A 20,307-nucleotide genomic window follows, 5' to 3' on the forward strand; every position below is an offset into this window, starting at 1 on the left:
GATCTTGTCATGATATATCCCTAATAAAATGATGTCATTTATTTATTCATAAAAGTCCCATATTTTTAAAACGCTTTCCTTCAAAAATTTCCTCTTTTATTTGAGGCACTACCTACACTAACTACTTGCACATACACCCTCTCCCCCATCAATTCTAATACGGAAAATTTTGCTCAATTAGATTTTCTTTGTTTTATTGTGAATATCAGTGGAGATTAACTACTTTTGTTTGATCCAATTTTGATTTTTGCTTGTGCTTGGTCCACTCCAATGTGTGGAGCATAAACTACAAAGGAATGTTGCAACATTGCAGCGTATAGTGAGTCCCACAGAAATCAACTTCATTGAAATTTCCTGCTTATTAATTCATGAAATAATCTCAGAATTCTCTGTCTGTTAAATGCTTTTTGTTCCCTTAGAAATAAATGACAGGCCATCATCGTCAGCCTTTGTAGAGCAGAGCTGAACAGAGCAAAGCAGATACAACATAAATGGAATGTTGTATTAACGAACAGCAAAAACTTCCCCATGGAATGATAAGTACCAGCGACAATGATTGCCATGCATGAAGATTTGCTGCTCAAATTCACTGCTTCTTCATACACTTCAATTACTTTGTTTGCATATCGATCAAATGATACTTGAACTTTCATCCCACAGGCCAGCCAGCCAGTATGAGTGGTGAAAAAAAACTGCAGAGTTTAATTTTAGAGTAAGAATACAAATTAAGAAGAAAGGATATGGTGTTCTGGAGATGGTGGTCTTTTATAATACAGTGGCACGAGTTGTGATATAAAAGAAGATGTGGGAATTATCTTGGATGTTCCTCATTTGGTATTAATCATTTACTTTTGATATCTTAGAGAAAAGTATCAATTAAATATATTATTAATTGGTTTAAAAATTATGGTTCAAGTGATATGATCATAGCACAACCTTCCTTATAGTTTAATAAATTTATAGCATACTTCTAGGCATCTAATTTTATTGTTTTCTTCTATTTCAGAATGTAACTAAGACACGAACCATACGATTTTGCTGTGCCGGCTATGATGGAAATTTATCGATGAACGATACCGTTTGCAAGCCTGTTTGCCGCAGTGGTTGTGGACGAGGTTTTTGCTTAAAACCTGATATTTGCAGTTGTGAACCGGGTTATATGGGAAAGCATTGTACACAACGTAAGTAAAGCGGTGATTAAAGCCAACTGTCAGAACAAATAAGTAAGAACGTGCTAAGTTCGGTCGGCCCGAACTTTGGGTACCCACTACCATGGATACCGCTAAAAATGTACCCTAATTAACTAAGTTTGTAATTGAGTTATCTTCAGTAATCAAATTGGGAATTGATTGAGGCTTCAATGGTCTCAAGAAGTCATATCGGGATATTGGGGGACCTATATCACCATATTGACCGATTTCGATAAAACTTGGTACTGATGTTGTAACTCACAAGATTGGTTTTAGGGTCAAATTTCAACCAAATACGGAAATATTAAGATTTCATTTGGAACAATAAGTCAAAGCTGGGGATCGGTTTATATGGGGGCTATATCTGTTTATAGACCGATTATGATCGTACTTGGCGTAGATACTTGAAGTCATAACAAAACGCTTTGTTCCAAATTTCAGCAAAATCAGATGAAAATTTAGGTTTCTAGGGGCTCAAGAAATCAAAACCAGGGATCGGGTTATATGGGGGTTATATCAGTTTATAGATCGACTAGGATCGTACTTGGCATGGATACCGGAAGTCATAACACAAGTCTTTGTTTCAAATTTCAGCCAAATCGGATGAAAATTTAGGCTTTAGGGGCTCAAGAAGTCAAAACCAGGGATCGGTTTATATGGGGTCTATATCTGTTTTTGGACCAATTAGGATAATACTTGGCATGAAAATTGAGGCTTCTAAGAAGTCAAATCGGGGATCGGTTTACATGGTGGCTATATCCAAATCTGAACCGGTATGACCCATTTGCAATCTCCAATGACCTACATCAATGAGAAGTATCTGTGCAAAATTTTAAGCAGCTGGCCTTGCGCTTTTGACTCTTATAAAGATTTCGACAGACGGACGGATATGGCTAGATCCACTCAGAATGTATGGGGTCGTAGAACAATATTTCTAGGTGTTACAAATGGAATGACTTGATTAGTATATGTTGGTGGGTTTAGTTTGGAGAGTTTATGAGACTGAGTCCCCGGGTTCGAACTCGGAAGGGAATTTTTCAGTTCAATGTTACACTTTTTGCTACAGAATTAATAAATTTAGATGGATCTGAGCTAAGAAGGTAGAATTTTGATTGGAAAAAATACCTAGGGCCTTATTCCCAAAGTTAATGAAGCCTATTTCATATCTACGTAAGTTTTGTGAATACCAATGCTAATGTTGCATGATATCCACCTGTTTTATTCAAATAATGGAAGAAAATGAGTGCATTTTTTCTTATGTAAGGTAGGATGGTTAGACATTTTTTTTTGTCCAGTCCTCATTACTGGTAATCAGACCTCGCTATTGGCTTAGATATCAAAGCTGATTGAACACGTTCTATAGGCCGTTTACATTTTGTGGTGCTTAAACTTATTTGATATTTCTTTGTCTATTTCAGGTTGTGACCACGACCATTGGGGCTTGGAATGCAAGAATGTCTGTCAGTGCCATAACGGAGCAGCCTGTGATAATAAATCCGGCACATGTCATTGTGCCATTGGTTGGACGGGAGAATTGTAAGCAGATAAATTTTTACTTAATTTAAATTTATTCGAATTGAAATTAGACTACAATGAACAATTTTTTGAGACTGTAGCGTTATTACAACAGACAGACGGAAGGACTTGGCTAGATTGTCTTAGGTTTTTACCACGACGACATATAATTTATGGAGTCGAGAATAAATATTTTGAAGAATGGTCGAACTAGCTATGTCCGTCTGTCGAAATCTCGATAGTGGTCGAAGGATTAGAGATATGCAATTGAAATTGAATTTGCACAGACCACCGAAGGATGGGGGTATATTCATTTTGTCTTCACGTTTGCAACACATCGAAATATCCATTTCCGACCCTATTAAGTATATATATTCTTGGTCGGAGTAAAAATCTAAGACGATCTAGCCATGTCCGTCCGTCTGTCTGTTGAAATCACGCTACAGTCTTTAAAAATAGAAATTTTGCACAGATTCTTTTTTTTGTTCATAAGCAGGTTAAGTTCGAAGATGGGCTTTATCGGACTATATCTTGATATAGCCCCCATATAGAGTGATCCGCCGATTTAGGGTCTTAGGCCCATAAAAACCACATTTATTATTTATGTTAGGCCCCATCGACATCCTTCTCCAATTTGGCTCAGATCGGTACAGATTTGGATATAGCTGCCATATAGACCGATCTCTCGATTTAAGGTTTTTTGCCCATAAAAGGCACATTTATTGTTCGATGTCGCCGAAATTTGGGACAGTGAATTAACTTAAGACCCTCGACATACTTCTGCAATATGGCATAGATCGGTCCAGATTTGGATATAGCTGCCATATGGACTGATCTCTCGACTTAAGGCTTTTTTGCCCATAAAAGATGCATTTATTGTCCGATTTTGCTAAAATTTGAGACAATGAGTAACGTTGGGCCCCTCGACATATTTCTGCAATTTGGCCTAGATCGATGAAGATTTGCAAATAGCTGTCATTTAGACCGTGCTCCCGATTTAAGGTTTTGGACCCATAAAAGGCACATTTATTGTCCGATGTCGCCGAAATTTGAAACAGTGAGTTGCGTTTGGCCCTTCGACATTCTTCTTCAATTTGGCCCAGATCGGTCCAGATTTGGATATAGCTGCCATATAGACCGATCTCTCGATTTAAGGTTTTGGGTCCATAATAGGCGCATTTATTGTCCGATTTCGCCGAAATTTGGAACAGTGAGTTGTGTTAGGCTCTTCGACATTTTTCCTAAACTTGGCTCAAATAGGTCCAGATTTGGATATAGCTGTCATATAGACCGATATCTCGATTTAACGTCTTGGCTCCACAAAAGCCGTATTTTTAATCCGATTTTACTGAAATACTGTCTGTCCATGTTAATTTGCGTACAAAGTACAGGTCTCAAATTTTATCCGATCGTCTTAAAATTTTGTACAGGTACATTCTTTGGTCTAAATACAAAGCCTATTAAAATTGGAAAAAAATCGGTTCAGATTTGGATAGTAGTAGTAGTATTCTTTATTAATTTCATTAATGTTTTCATATAAATATAGCAATATAAACATAGCATTCTAAAAGAATAAATTGAGTATATATTTTCTTGGCATTGACCTTCGGTCGTCTGTCCATTATTAAAATATAGAGTATATACTAGAGATTTACGAGTTTGTTTTTCCTTTCTTTTATATATTAAATTCAGACAATAACTGGTTTCTATATAACATACAAGTTTTTAGATAACTGGCTAAACTTTTCCAGTGTATAACATTTCCATTGAGAATATTTATTAAATCAGATTCATTAATTATGGGCATTTGGAAGAACATTAATCGGAATTCTTTGAGAGCTGGGCATCGACCCAGGAAATGTTGAATGTTTTCTATTTCAACTGTATTACACATTGAACATATTGGATTTGAATTTGTTTGGAACCTGTTGGAATTTAATGAAAACATCCCACTTCGAGCTTTTAATATCCACATCAGTTCGTCCTGCATCAAGGGTTCGACAAAGTATAATCCCCCAAAAGTAGGTTGGAGCTTACTGTAGAAGCGGTGTGTATTATTTGCGTTTGAAAGTGCATCATTTGTTTTTTTTGCACGTATGTTTTGGAGGAGATTTTGAATGTTTTGTAACCAACATTGTTTTGACAGATTTGGCGTGAAAGCTTCTGTACTATTTTGCAGAGTTAAAGAATTTATATGCGTTTTCCAAAATATTTCGTGTCTCATCACTTTTTTGGCTAGTATTTTAGGTAGCCTATCATCTTTGTAATCATACAAAATTCTCGTTATATAGTTAAGATGGTTGTTCAAAGTGTATATATGCCCGTTTTCGACACCAGTCTCTAACATCATTATGTACGTTGGAGTAAAACTTGGCATTTTTAATACCTTCTTTAAAAAATATAGTGTCAGTTGGTCAACTTCATCAAAGTGAGAAAACCCCCATATTTGTGATCCATATGATTGTATAGACCTACTAATGGCCAAGAAGAGTTTCCATTTTGTTTTTATGGACACATTAGGTTTTGATAAGAAACAATTCCAAGTGGTGTTGATGCTATTTTTGGCTAATTGATTTCTCTCCTGTATTTGTTTCCGGAGTGAGAGTTTAGGTGTAAATGTCAACCCCAGGTAAGAATATTCCGATGTAATTGAGATCTCTGTTCCATTATACAGCCACTTTTCCTTACTCGAAAGCTTTCCTCCCTTCCGAAATACCATTATTTTTGATTTCTCCATGTTAACCTCCATGTTCCATATTTTGCAATATTCCTCCAGTTTTTGTATCATACGCTGCATCACGTCTATTTCGTCAGCTAGGATGACGATATCATCGGCATACATCAGAAGTCGAATATTTTGATCATCCACTGTGGTACCACCACCAATGTATTCATGTAGGTCATTGAGGTACAAAGCAAATAGGAGAGGAGATAATAAGCAGCCCTGTTTAACACCTGTGGTTGTATTAAAATCACTGGAGAGTTCCTGGCCTGTCCATACAGAAAAATTAGTTTCTTCATATATTTTTTCAATAAAGTTAACTACTTTTGTTGATACTCCTATGGTATGAAGTTTGTATATCATGGCTTTTCGAGATACTCGGTCAAACGCAGCTTTAAAATCTACGAAGAAAGCATAGGTTTTTTTGTTTTTGTGCCAGTTTAAGTGTATTATTGAGGATAAGTTGAACAAATTATCAACGGTAGAGTAATTTTTACGAAATCCAGCTTGATATTCATTTATTTTTCCATGTTTTTCTGACCAATTAGCCAGTCGATCTTTGACAATACCCATCATCACTTTTGGTAAGCAATTCATGAATGATATTCCACGGTAGTTATTGGGAAGAGTTTTGTCACCTTTTTTAAATATTTGGTAAATAATGCTTCTAACGAACGACTTGTCTACTTCTCCTTTTTCGAAAATAACGTTGCAAGTACATGTTATTTCTTGTAGCAATTCATCAGTTGCGTATTTATAAAATTCGTATGGCACACGATCTTCTCCTGGTGCTTTATTTAGCTTTGCTTTGCCTAAGGCCTTTTTAACTTCCATCAAACATATTTCCCTATCCAAGTCATCATCTCTCCAGTGTATATAGGCGTAATGAATATCTGGAAAATTTTTTGTGTGGGTTAGCAGTTGTTGGAAATAATTCTTTAAGTCCTCCGTTTTCACGGGTATGCTACCACACCTTTCTTCGTTTCTCAGCTCCCTAACGATCTTCCACCAATCATGAGAATCTTTCACCTCGTCTATCTTTCTTTCCAATCTGTTATTATATTGGGCTTTGGCATTTTCACAAATTTCTTTATACCGTTTGTTAAAGTATACATACTTTTCTCTATTTTCACGACTAGCGTACTTTCTAAATTTATCCAAATATTCAAAAGATTTTTTCCTTGCGTTAAAACATGTAACGTTGAACCATTTTTCACGACCTGAAAATGTCATTGTTGTCGTAGCTATAGATCGATGTGCTTCTTGTATTATTTCCGCTATTTCGGAGAATGAATAAGGGGAGAGTTGTCTGCGCGTTGTAAGGATTTTGTTTATTTCATTCTGGTATTCAAAATATTTGCGATTATCCCAGTTAAGCTTTGGTAACAGTGTATTGAGTTTTTCCGGTATATTTTCACTTCTATATATCATCGATAAAATTATTGGCATGTGATCTGACCAGATTTTATTCCCAACTGTAAATCTGTGTACTCTCGACAAAAGTTCTTGTGAGATCGCACATATATCATTGACCGACGTTCCAACTGTACTTACAAAGGTGAATTCTCCAATTTCATCGCCATTTGTCATTCCATTTGCAATTACCAGCCCGTGGTCATAACAAAGCTTCAAGAAGTCTCTTCCTCTTGAATTTATTTCCGTATCTTTTGATCTCCTTTCCTCAAGACCAGCATGAAATGTCTCCTTAAAAATTTCATCGATGTTTTTTTGCAATGATCCAATTCTCACGTTCAAGTCGCCAATTATTATGGGATTTTCAATGCTACATTCCCTGAGTATAGAGTCGATTTTTAAGAATTCTTCTTTCCAAGTTTGTAATCTCATGTACATTGGTATGATGTTAAATTTTAAGCCATTAATAATAATCTTTATTACGTTTATTCCTTGTTCAGTTGTATGTGTATGTTGAACCCCAAACTTTTTCAGATCCTTCCTTATTCCGATTAAACAACCACCAATTCCTCTTCCAAACCGTGAATTTCTTGCAGCATAGTGCCAAACTAATTCAAAATCGCCAAAGTATTTACTAAATTTTTCACATTTATCCACAGATTTGGATATAGGTACCGTATATATGTTCGTCCGATTTGCAGTAATAATGCAATAAAATGGTCAATTGTTAACCGATGTTATCGAAATTTTGCCGGAATGATTTCCTCTTGACTGTCAACATTACTCGTGAATTTTATAGAAATCGGTTCAGATTTAGATATAGCTGCCATATGTATATATCGCCCGATTTTTACTTCTAGAGCCACTGCAGGCGCATTTATTGACCAATCTTTCCAAAATTTTACACAACTTTTTTCCCGACGACTACCACATTATTTAAGAAGTTTGTTCGAAATCGGTTCAGATTTAGATATAGCTCCCACATATATGTTTGTCCGATTTTAGGAAATATTGCAATAAAATGCTCATTTGTTAACCGATTCTCTCGAAATTTGGCAGGAAGGATTTTCTTATGACTCTAGATATTACTGGTGAAATTCATACAAGTCGGCTCAGATTTAAATGAAGCTGTCATATATGTATATCGCCAGATTTCCACTCCAAGAGACACTGCAAGAGCATTTTTTGATCAATCTTGCCAAAATTATGCACAACGCTTTCTCCGGCGACTACCACATCATGTGAGAAATGTGCTCGAAATCGGTTCAAAATAAGATATAGCTCCCTCATATATGTTCGTCAGATTTTGGCTTATGGCTTTATTGGCTTTTTATACCCCCTACCCCTTGTCATTCCAACACATCGAAATGTCCCCTATCGGCCAATATTTCGACATAGCTGCCATATGTGCCGATCTAAGATCCTGAGCCCATAAAAAGCGCATTTGTTATCCTATTTCGCAGAAATCTGGCATATTGACCTATGTTAGGCTTTTCGATATTCTTGCTCTATATGGTTGAGATCGGTTTTTATTTAGATATAGCTGCTATATAGACTGAAATACCGATTTAGGGTCTTGGGCCCATAAGAGGAGCATTTAATACCCGATTTCGCTGAAATTTGATTTATGTTAGACTTTCCGCACCCCCTTTTTAACCTAACCTAATGTCATATTTGTAATCCAATACCAACTAACTTTCATTGGAGTTCAATATAGCCACAATTGGCGCCTCCATTACTTGGACCCAATTTTGTGTGCCAAATTCGTTATCTACTCCCGAATGTCTTTAATTTGAGATCCATGTTGAAATGTATGACGTATATGTTTATTTAAGGGGAGTTTTGGGGTTAGGATGGCCTGCTGGGTACTTTGCTTCAATTTTTAATACCATATTCGTATTCTACTCTCCATTACCTGTAACTTGATGCCCATTTTGTCCCTATCGGTCTACTTTTGATTTTTGGTGGTGTTTTTGAGGCAACGGACGAGGTTTCGTCCCCCTTCCGAAAATGAATCATAGCTTAAATCAAAAGAAAATTAACCATAAGTTAACCCACATACACAATTAAAGCAAAATTCGATACTTCTTTACCTCTTTAAATTTCCAATTTTTTCTTCTTCCTCCTCCTTTCCTTTTCAGTTGCGAAAAACCCTGCCCAATGGGCACCCATGGTGTTATGTGCCGCAAAGCTTGTGAATGTGAAAATAAACTTTGCCACCCCCAAACGGGCGCCTGTGAAGTTCCAGCCACTAATGCTCCACTCGCTCCCAATGCCACCCATGCCATGATAGCCACTCTAAATTCCACCATTGTAAATATAACCCACAATCTGGATCGAATAGCGAAAAATATTGTCAGTATTGCCACCAGCACTACAACAGAAATGGCCCATATACCACAACTCATGGAGGTGACCACCACCAGCATACCCACAGTGCCTGAGGTTATAGTCATCAAACAAGATGGCGAAGTGCCACATACTCCCAAGATTATTGTACATCAACCAGGTCAGGGATTGCTGGATAATCTGCATACAGCAGCCAAGACACCAGAGGTGATACACGTCATAACAGGTTGGCCGGGTCAACAGCAGCAACACCATAATATAACCCAAGAGGAGAAAATCAATTTGGCCGGTTTTGGACTACATCCAGCTAGCAAAGAGGAGATATCCAATACAAATGAAGCCCACAATTCAGAACATGAGAATAGTTTGCTAACCACTCTGCTGGTTATATTGCTTATCATAATGTTGGCCATAGGCATGGGTTTTCTGTATGTCTATAGGCGATATCACCTGCAAAAGGCCCAGGTAGAGGCAGCTTTGGCGGCGCGTAGTGTCAGTTTGGTACCCACACCGAATTCACCCATTATCATAACACCACCGCCGCCGCCCTTACAGGCCTATAAGAATGATCAGCTTTTGCAGGATCTGAACAATGTAGGCGGAGGAGGGGGTGGTGTAGGCCCAGCTGGTTCCTTGGGTAAAAGTTTTTTAAAGCCCCTGCCCGATCTGCCGGCCTTTACGCAGATGGTACGCAATAAAATCGAGGGTATGTAAGTGTCTACTAACTGGATAACCAAAACAAAAATCCTTTAGCAAATTAGGTATCAATGATTTTTTTTTAATGTTTATCCCCTTGTTTTTCTTTGTATATGTGTCTAGGACCCGACTTGTATGATTCGCCCAGTAATAGTTCCTCCATCACCATATCGCCAGTACCCACCATTAATTCATATGCCTATGCCCGCAAGGAATCCCTTTACTCAGTGGTCACCCCAAAGTCACGCAAAGGCAGCATGGACTCGCATCTCTATGATGAGATACGTTATCCAACGGCCATGCAGCATCACCATTCACAGCATCATCATCAACATCATCAGAGTCAGCATGGTCACCACCACCAGCAGCAGCAGCAGCAACCACATATGCAGCATCACTCCACTCAGCACAATGTTTATATACCACAGCATCAACCACATTATCCCACCTTGATGCAACATCAACAAGCACAGCAGCTGCAGCAGCTACAGTCCCCAGCACACACACAAAATCCCAGTCATTCCAATTCCAGTCAGGGCACTCATGGACCAACCAATGCCACCGCCACTTCGAGCAGCACCACTCACCATATCTCACATTTGATAATACCACCGCAGAATACAAAATATCTTCAAGTGCCTCAACTCACTCATTCATCCCATAAGGTCGCCCATATTTAGAAATTTGTCATAAAACACTCCTTTTTTTCTAATAATGCAAATAATAAGCAATAATTGTATGATCAATAAGATTGTGTAATCGTTTATATTTATGAAATAAAACACTAATTTTAGATATTAATTATATTTTATATATTGTATATTGAAAGAGATTTTTCTTCCAGAAATAAAAATAGATTTTAAATTAAAAAAAGGTGTATTTTTCCTTCAATAAAAGAATAAATATTAAAATGGAAAAAATTAAAATTCTGTCTTGTACTTCATACTAAGCTTCATAATAGAACGCAGAGTTAAGGAGATACCGCCAAAAATTTCGATTTTGGATGGATTTTCTATCAATTTTTGAATTTTTGGATCGAATCACGAATTAAGACCCATTTCCCTCTAGGAAGCATAGTTTATGAGATACAGCCTGTTTGGGGTCAAACTAAGGGTTTTGCCTTCCGAAATAAAACATAGGAAGTTTTATGTTTAAAATTCAAATGTGGTGGTGATTGTTTATTGTGATGTTCTTTTCTATGTTATTTAAATTCATTAGTTATAAGTAGATCGTAGTGTTTAAGTAGCAAATATTTAGGTTTAGATAGCACAATTCATAGATTTAAGTAGCAGTAGTAAGTAGATTAAAATTTAAATTATGAGTATAGTTGATTGTAGTAGATAGACATTGTATTTAACAGGTGGGGGGTTTGCAATATTAGAATTAGTTGGTGTTGTATGTTGTGTCCCGCACTTATGGTTGTTGTGATGTTGCAATTGTGGGTCGAGTGTAGATTTGGTTTTTGAGTCGGTTGTTATTGTGTCACTTTGTATCTAAAATGTTAAATATATTAGTTCACTGTTTCAAAGTTTATTGTTGCAATGTTCACTCTAGTTATATATGTTTGTATGTATGTTCACTTTTTACTTTTCACTTCACTTGGGTTTTCACTTTGAGGGGGAGAGAATACGATGCGCGGGTTTGAGATTTAAAACGAGACTGATCTTTTTTTGGTTGTTGCTTGTCACTTGGACCCCGCGAAAACGGTCAACTTTCCAAGCTACAAGCAACAATTCCAGGTAAACAAATATGAAGTCAAGGCGGAATCAGCGATTAAGAACTTACTTCAATGTACCGTTATGCACAGTGGGTCATGTGCATACGTGAACGCATGTCTGCACATGGGTGCACATGACTTCATGTTCAAACGTACTTTGAACATTCTCCCCCTCCAAGTGACGAAGTGACATCTTACCTTTTTAATTTTGGTTTCTTGCCTGTGAGGTGACTGGGCCGACGAACACGTATCCCCAATCTGTCTCCTGGGCGAAGACGGCTCCCAATCCGGGTTGTACAACACCACTCCTCCGGAGGTGGGCGTAGGCATCGGCCCCTACCTCTACATCGATTGGTTCGTTGCCCCTAGGGTCAGCATCTGCCAAAGAAAGGGATCTTAGGCTGCTAGAAGAAAAGTGTCTACAGTTTTATCGATGTGTTCAACGCGTATATAAATTGTGGCTGCATATGCGCTTTCTGACGCGTCGCAGAATCCATGTATCTCCACAATACTAGCAGGTGTAAACCGAACCCATCTTGGTATCGATACAGTGTCTATAGAATGGCTGCCTCTCACAAAGTTATTCCAGTTCATTTGAGTCACTGGCTTCAACGAGTCATCCCATTCTACCTTATCTAGCCAAACCTGCTGCATGATTAACTTGGCTACAACAATTACTGGCGCTAACCATCCACATGGGTCGAAAAACCTTGCTATCGTTGATAATACTTCTCGCTTGGTGCTCATTTGCTTTTCTTCAACTGTAGGGGCCGTAAAAGTGAAATTATCACCTGATATATTCCAACGAATTCCTAGGGTCTTTGTCGAAGAAGCTTCGGAAATATTTAACCAATCTATTGGAAGAAGCATGTCTTCATTTAAATCCTTTAACAAACGTGTGTCATTTGACGCCCATTTTCTTAGCCTGAAACCAGCTGATTCTAATGCGGAGGCTAATTCTTTCCTAGCTGCTGTAGCTTCTTCTATGGAGTGTCCGCCCGCTAATACATCATCGACATATAAATTTTCTTTAATAATTCTTGATCCTAACGGATGAGAATCTTTCACGTCTTCTGCTAACTGGAGAAGGGTCCTAATCGCTAAAAATGGGGCGCAATTTATGCCGAAGGTAACAGTTAAGAGTTCGTAATCCTCAATTGGGTGGTTTTCTGATTTGCGAAAGAGGATCCTTTGAAATGCTGTTTGATTGGGGTCTACTAAGATCTGACGATACATCTTTGTCACGTCTGCATTGAAGACGTATTTAAAAAATCTCCAGTTCAACACTTGTACGACAAGGTCTTGCTGAAGTATGGGTCCTGTATGTAAGATATCATTAAGACTTTTCTTGTTTGATGTTGGGCTAGATGCGTTAAAAACCACTCTAAGTTTTGTGGTAACCCTATCTGGTTTGATAACTGCATGGTGAGGTAAGTAGTAGTGAGGGGTCTTGTATACGCTGTTTGGGTCTACCTTCCTCATGTGTCCTAATTCCAAATACTCTAATATGGCTGCATCATAATGTGCTTTAATATCTGGGGTCTTAGACAACTTTTTCTCCATTCTATGAAACTGTGCCAATGCGATGTTCCTAGATGAACCGATCTCTGAACAGCTTTTAAAAGGTAAAGTTACGATATATCTCCCCGCCTCATTACGTCGTGTTGTATTTTTGTAATTATTTTCGCAATAAATATCTTCTGCTGACCTCAAAACCTTTTTTGGGGTCTCTTCCACCTCCCAAAAGCGAGTGATTATCTTTTCTAATGATGATGCACTATAAAGTGTGATTTGTCTGTCGGATTTAGGGTCTTCCGTAATGGGTCCTCCTATGATCCACCCAAAAACGGTGTCCTGCGCTAAAAGTGATCCACAGGATTTCATAGTACCGCCTTTTGTGTATATAAGGGGTCCAATATCTAATCCGATTAACATGTCCACGGGTCGACTTTCAAAGAATCGAGGGTCCGCGAGACTAAGGTGTGCAAAATCTCCAAATTGATTTTGCCTTAAATCGTGTGTTGGTAAATGAGAAGGTAGGGTCTTTAAGACTGGTGCCCAAACCTCCAGCTCAAAACTAGGATTTACTCGTGAGCAAAGATTGAAGACGCAAGCTTTTGTCGATGTTTCAGAAACTGCGTCGCTTAAACCTGTGACGTGAATTAAATTCTTAACTGTTGGAAGTTGTAGTTTGTTTCTAATTTTCTCTGAAATGAAAGTTGATTGTGACCCAGGATCGATGATTGCCCTGGCATCATATCTATGTCCTCTAGATTTGATTTGAACTATTGCTGTGAACAAAAGTGTCTCTTTGGGTTGCGGAGTGGGTCTGATTTCCTGAAGTGTCAAAGTCGTTGAACAAGGTGCTTCTAAACAAGGTGTGGACTGTATATTTGGCGATACCGATGGTTGTACTAGGGTGGTTAAAGCGGCAGCACTGGTACTAGGGCGTGCGTATTCGCTAACCGGTTGAGCTAGGGTGGTAGGATCAGTAGCACTGGTGCTAGGTCGTGCTTCCTGTCTACCGGGTTGAACTAAAGTGTTGAGAGCGGCAGCACTTGTGCTGGGTCGTGCTCCGTCTCGTTGGAGTGTGCCTGTTGTAGGGTACTGGGTCTGGTTGCCTTTATGTATCAAACTGTGGTGTCGTTGACTACATTCCCTACAACTAAAACGACTTTTACACTCCCTGACTCCATGATCCGAAGAAAGGCAGTTATAGCAAAGATGACTGGTCTTAACAATGTTTATTCGATCGTTGATCGACCTTTCTAGAAATTGAGGACATTCTCGCAAAGAATGATTGGATTTACAAAGTTGACAAACCGGTTTGTTATTCTGAGCATTATAGTGTGATTGTGTGTTGTTGCTGGGTCTTGAGCCCGTGTTCTTGAAATTGGGATTTACATTTGTTTGAAAACTATTAACTCGCTTTTCCCGCTTATCGTACTCCGATCTGGGTTGATTATATCTCGAATATTGTGGCTTGATATTGCCGACTGATTCTAGGGTCTTGAATTTATGGGTCAAAAATACATCTAGTTGATTCCACGATGGAAGAGACGAACAATCTGCTAGGCTGCTTTCGAATTCTTCTAAAAATATTCTTGGTAGTTTGGTTGACACAAGATAAACTAAGATTGGGTCCCATCCCCCCGTCTCTACTTCAAGGGTCTGTAAAGTTTGGGTACAACTACCTATAGTGCGCTGTAATTTCTGGATTGTTGACGCGCTATCAACGGAAACCGAAGGTAAATTAAAAAGAGCTCGCAATTGCTCATTTACCTGCATGCGTTTATTTTCGTACCTATGAACGAGATTTCTCCACGCTATGTCGAAACCCTCATGGGTCAGTGGAACATTGGAAATTATTTCGCGGGCTTCTCCTGCTGTTTTCTGGGTTAAGTGAAACAACTTCTCGACTTTACTTAATTTTGAATTGTTAATGTAAATTGCTGAAAATAAATCCCTAAAGGTAGGCCATTCGCGATATCCCCCTTTAAAAACATCTGTGTCACAGGGCGGCAATCTTAGAGCTGGTGAAAAATCATTAGTGTCTCGCTGTTGGGTCATCGATATTCTCTCCTGTTTTTCTTGATCTTGTTGCTCGTTAAGGGCCAAAATTTCTCCGTTAAGAGAGCTTAAACACCGTTTATAAGTTTCTAGTGCCTGTTTGTAATTATTTCGAAGTTTAGTTTTATCTATAGGTGTCTCATCCTTTTCCGGAATGCGGTCCCTACAATCTAAGTATGCCTTCTTGATTTGATCCCATAAAGAATTGAGTTCTACCCGCGTGATTTCTAACGAATGTATATTATCATCTGACTTAGCCGCGGAGTAAACGCTTTCAAAATCTACTAAATCATTCACACAGTTTACAAATTTTTCGCGTAAATTCTTATCCATTTTGTAATTGGCTTGTATATGTTTTAAATAGGTTCAAAAACTATAAAACCACGGAAAAATCTACAACAAAATGTCCAAAAAAACTGGTTATTTGTAGAAATCAAATCTATTTCTAAAAAACCTAATGCGAAGAAAAAAATGTGTGTCTTGATGATGGGTCAAATATCTAAGGGTCAAACCTGAAACTTTTTACAAAATTCGTAATAAATGTTTTTATCTGGGCCACTAGAAAAAAAACAGGTTAATATTTCTGACGATATCGATTATACAATAGCCGCAAAAAATTGTAAGAAAAATTTTCCTTTCAAATCGCAATACACCAGCAATTTAATTCCGCTCGAATTAAAGTTGCAAAAAAAAAAAAAATTATTTTTCTCCAAAAAAAAATTAAACTTTCACTTTTCAAAATTTGGCATACAGGACTAGATGATTCTTTACAATAATACTGCTTCGACTCGCTGGGTCAATTTGCTTTCTGTATAAAAAACAACAAAGGATTGCACAAACAACCACAGTCCTTTCCGACCGTTTCCACTTAAATTTGTGCAATAGAATGAAGTTTTAAAATTTCGAAGACAAATGAGGCCAGCACGCAATATTATTTTCGTTATTTCTCACACAAAAACAATTCTTGATAAAAAAACTTCTTCTTTTCTAAAAGCACTTTAATTTTTACTAAGACACTTTTTTTTCTTTACAAAAATACCGCGGTTGTCTGTCCCAAAAATCCTACACACTGCCTTGAAAGTAGGGTCTGCTATATCGGGGTCAAATTCACTTTGGATTAAATTAATTTGGGTCAAAATTTATCAGACAACCGAATTAGCGATTCATAATCAAAAACGATCAAAAACAATATTAAAGTACGCTGGGTAAATGTATGAACTTTTCCTTTTTTGAAAAAAAGGTTATGTATGACGTAATACCCAAGCGCACTTTAATAGAAAAACAAAATGGTACTCACTTTGAAGCTTCTTTTTTGATGTGTGTGTATGTGTGTGTGTGTGTAGGTGGGCGCTTGGCTTGGGTCCAGAATTGTGTGTTGGCGCCTTTTGCAATTTTTGTAGCTTTGTGTCGTTAGAGTTTTGGATTTTGTTGTTTTAGTGTTTTTGATTTGATGAAGTTTTGGGAATTTAACCGTTGTAGCGGGTTTTTCCGTTTTTATCCCAGAGCGTAGATTTTTTGTTTTTGTGTTTTTACACGGAACGCACGAAATTGATTTTGTTGGGGTTTTTTGAAAATGCACAATATTTTATGTTTGATAGAAAAAGAAAGAATTAGTTTGGGATAAAATTTACAAATTTATCGAGCAACCCATAATTCTGTTTTAACACTTTAATTTGTTTTTTAAGTTAAAATACTGAAAAATTTATGATTTTTAGAGAAAAAAATTTTTCAAAATATGTAGAAAAAAATTAACATAAATTTTGGGTTGGACGATAAATTGTTAAATTTTTCAATTTTTTAGCTCTTTTTTTTCATTTTAACACAAAGAAACTTCTTTCAACAATTTAAAATTTTTTGATTTTTTATAATTTTTGAAATTCCACTTTTTTTCCACTTCTGTTCCACTGTGCGGGTCACTTTACGTTTTTTGGGTCACTGTAACACTTTTCTAATGGTTTATAACAAAATTTAATTAATTTTTGCAAATTACAAATTTAATTTAATTATTTTTATTTTCTTCGGGTCACCCTGTTGATTTAATTATCTTTTATTTTGTATGAGTCTTCTTGTCCTTTGCAACTGTGTTATTCTTTTTTTTTGTTTATTTCTTTTTGATACCGCTTTGGTTGGATTATTTTATCAAGAAATTAATAAAATAAATCCAGAAAACAAATTATGGGTTTCCGAAGCCGCTTAATAAATAAAAAAATTATTTTTTTTTTTGTGTTGCTTTTAATAACTATGGCCAAATTCCTTTTATATGTGTTTTGTGACTTGTTTTATGTTGGCCGTCCGTCCATACGTGTCTGTATGTACGGTTGTGTGTAACCAACCCTTTTTTCGCACTTTTCTCTATTACTTTTGCTTTTAATTGGTGGGTCACTGCACTTTTGTTGTTGCGAATTTTTTGTGTTTCGGTCACTGGGTCTTTTGAAATGAAAATGAATTATTTTTGGGCAGAAAACAGAAAATTTTTTTTGATTTTTGGTTTTTTAATTATTTAAAAAAACCACTTATCCGGTTCGAAGGACCAAATGTTTGGGGTCAAACTAAGGGTTTTGCCTTCCGAAATAAAACATAGGAAGTTTTATGTTTAAAATTCAAATGTGGTGGTGATTGTTTATTGTGATGTTCTTTTCTATGTTATTTAAATTCATTAGTTATAAGTAGATCGTAGTGTTTAAGTAGCAAATATTTAGGTTTAGATAGCACAATTCATAGATTTAAGTAGCAGTAGTAAGTAGATTAAAATTTAAATTATGAGTATAGTTGATTGTAGTAGATAGACATTGTATTTAACAGGTGGGGGGTTTGCAATATTAGAATTAGTTGGTGTTGTATGTTGTGTCCCGCACTTATGGTTGTTGTGATGTTGCAATTGTGGGTCGAGTGTAGATTTGGTTTTTGAGTCGGTTGTTATTGTGTCACTTTGTATCTAAAATGTTAAATATGTTAGTTCACTGTTTCAAAGTTTATTGTTGCAATGTTCACTCTAGTTATATATGTTTGTATGTATGTTCACTTTTTACTTTTCACTTCACTTGAGTTTTCACTTTGAGGGGGAGAGAATACGATGCGCGGGTTTGAGATTTAAAACGAGACTGATCTTTTTTTGGTTGTTGCTTGTCACTTGGACCCCGCGAAAACGGTCAACTTTCCAAGCTACAAGCAACAATTCCAGGTAAACAAATATGAAGTCAAGGCGGAATCAGCGATTAAGAACTTACTTCAATGTACCGTTATGCACAGTGGGTCATGTGCATACGTGAACGCATGTCTGCACATGGGTGCACATGACTTCATGTTCAAACGTACTTTGAACACAGCCAATTTAAAATTTTCATATGAAAATTTCGATTTTTGATGGATTTCCGATCAACTCTTAAATTTTTGGGATTAGTCACGAATTAAGGCCCATTTCTCTGTTTAACGCATAGTTTATGAGATACAGCCAATTTAAAATTTGCATATGAAAATTTCGATTTTGGATGGATTTTCGATCAATTGGTGAAGTCACGAATTGAGGCCCATTTCTCTCCAGGACGCATAGTTTAGAAGATACAGCCAATTGAAAATTTTCAAGTTAAAATTTCGATGTTGGATGGATTTTCTATCGATTATTGATTTTTTGGGTGGAGTCGCGAATTAAGGCCCATTTCTCTCTAGGACGCATAGTTTAGGAGATATAGCCAATTTAAAATTTTCATATGAAAATTTCGATTATGGATGGATTTCTTATCAATTTTAAAAATTTTTGGTTGAGTCAAGAATTAAGGCCCATTTCCCTCTGGGACGCATAGTTTAGGAGATACAACCATTTCATATGAAAATTTCGGTTTCGGATGGATTTTCGACGAATTTGTGAATTTTTGGGTGGACTCACGAATTAAGACCCATTTCCCTCTAGGACGCATAGTTAAGGAGATGCAGTAAATTTAAAATATTCGTATGAAAATTTCGGTTTCAGATGGATTTTCTATCAGTTATTGAATTTTTGGGTGGAGTCGCGAATTAAGGAGATACAGCCAATTTAAAATTTTTAAATGAAATTTCACAAGTTTAGGTCCATTTCCCTCTAGGACGCACAGTTTAAGAGATACAGTAAATTTAAAATTTTTAAAAAATTAAAGCTCATTTCCCTCTAGCACGCATAGTTTAGGAGATACAGCAAATTTAAATTTTTCATATAAAAATTTCGGTTTTGGATGAATTTTCGATTAATTTTTGAATTTTTTGTTGGAGTCACGATTTAAGGCCCATTTCCCTCTAGGACGCATAGTTTAGGAGATACAGCCAATTTAAAATTTTTATATGAAAAATTCGATTTTGGATGGATTTTCTATCAATTTTTGAGTTTTTGGGCGGAGTCACGAATTAAGGCCCATTTCTCTCTAGAACGCATAGTTTAGGAGATACAGGCAATTTAAAATATTCATGTGATAATTTCGAATTTGGCTGGATTTTCTATAAATTTGTCACGAATTAAGGCCCATTTCTCTCTAGGATGCATAGTTTAGGAGATACAGCCAATTTAAAAATTTCACATAAAAATTTCGATTTTTGGTGGATTTTCTGAAAATTTTTTAATTTTTGGGTAGAGTCACGAATAAAGGCCCATTTCTCTCTAGGATGCATAGTTTAGGAGATACAGCCAATTTAAATTTTTCAAATAAAAATTTCGATTTTTGGTGGATTTTCTATCAATTCTTGAATTTTTGGGTGGAGTCACGTATTATTTCCCATTCCCTTTAGGACGCATAGTTGAGGAGATACAGCCAATTTAAAATTTTCATAGGAAAATTTCGATTTTGTATGGATTTTCTATCAATTTTTGAATTTTTTTGATGAAGTCGCGATTTAAGGTCCATTTCCGCTTGACGCACAGATAATAAAAGAGTTGAAAAACAAATCGAAAATCCTTCCAAAATTAAAATTTTCATATTTAGCTGAACATTTGAGTCCGAGAGTCTTTCGATTTTTTATTGATTTTCAATGTCTTAACATTGCCTTATTTACACTGTTTACATTTTATTATACAACTGATAAGCTCATCGATAGTCCAAAATCATAAGTAAAACGCTTTTTAGACCACCTAACAATACAGAGTTGTTTTGTTAGCTTGACTCCTAAGTGAG

At 36.6% G+C, this 20,307-nt stretch overlaps 1 protein-coding gene across 1 annotated transcript in view; it reads left to right on the forward strand.

The window, feature by feature from the left end:
- The window catches only part of LOC106085077 (uncharacterized), a 53,172-nt gene extending 42,510 nt beyond the window's left edge, over nt 1–10,662 (forward strand). Inside the window, exons 2-5 of the mRNA XM_013249108.2 lie at nt 1,007–1,181; nt 2,609–2,726; nt 8,982–9,895; nt 10,009–10,662. Coding sequence (XP_013104562.2) covers nt 1,007–1,181; nt 2,609–2,726; nt 8,982–9,895; nt 10,009–10,565 — 1,764 coding nt within the window. The 3' untranslated portion in view covers nt 10,566–10,662. The remainder of the gene's footprint in view (nt 1–1,006; nt 1,182–2,608; nt 2,727–8,981; nt 9,896–10,008) is intronic.
- The last annotated feature ends 9,645 nt before the right edge of the window (nt 10,663–20,307 follow it).

Source organism: Stomoxys calcitrans, chromosome 3 (assembly GCF_963082655.1).
Source record: "Stomoxys calcitrans chromosome 3, idStoCalc2.1, whole genome shotgun sequence".
NCBI lineage: Eukaryota > Metazoa > Arthropoda > Insecta > Diptera > Muscidae > Stomoxys > Stomoxys calcitrans.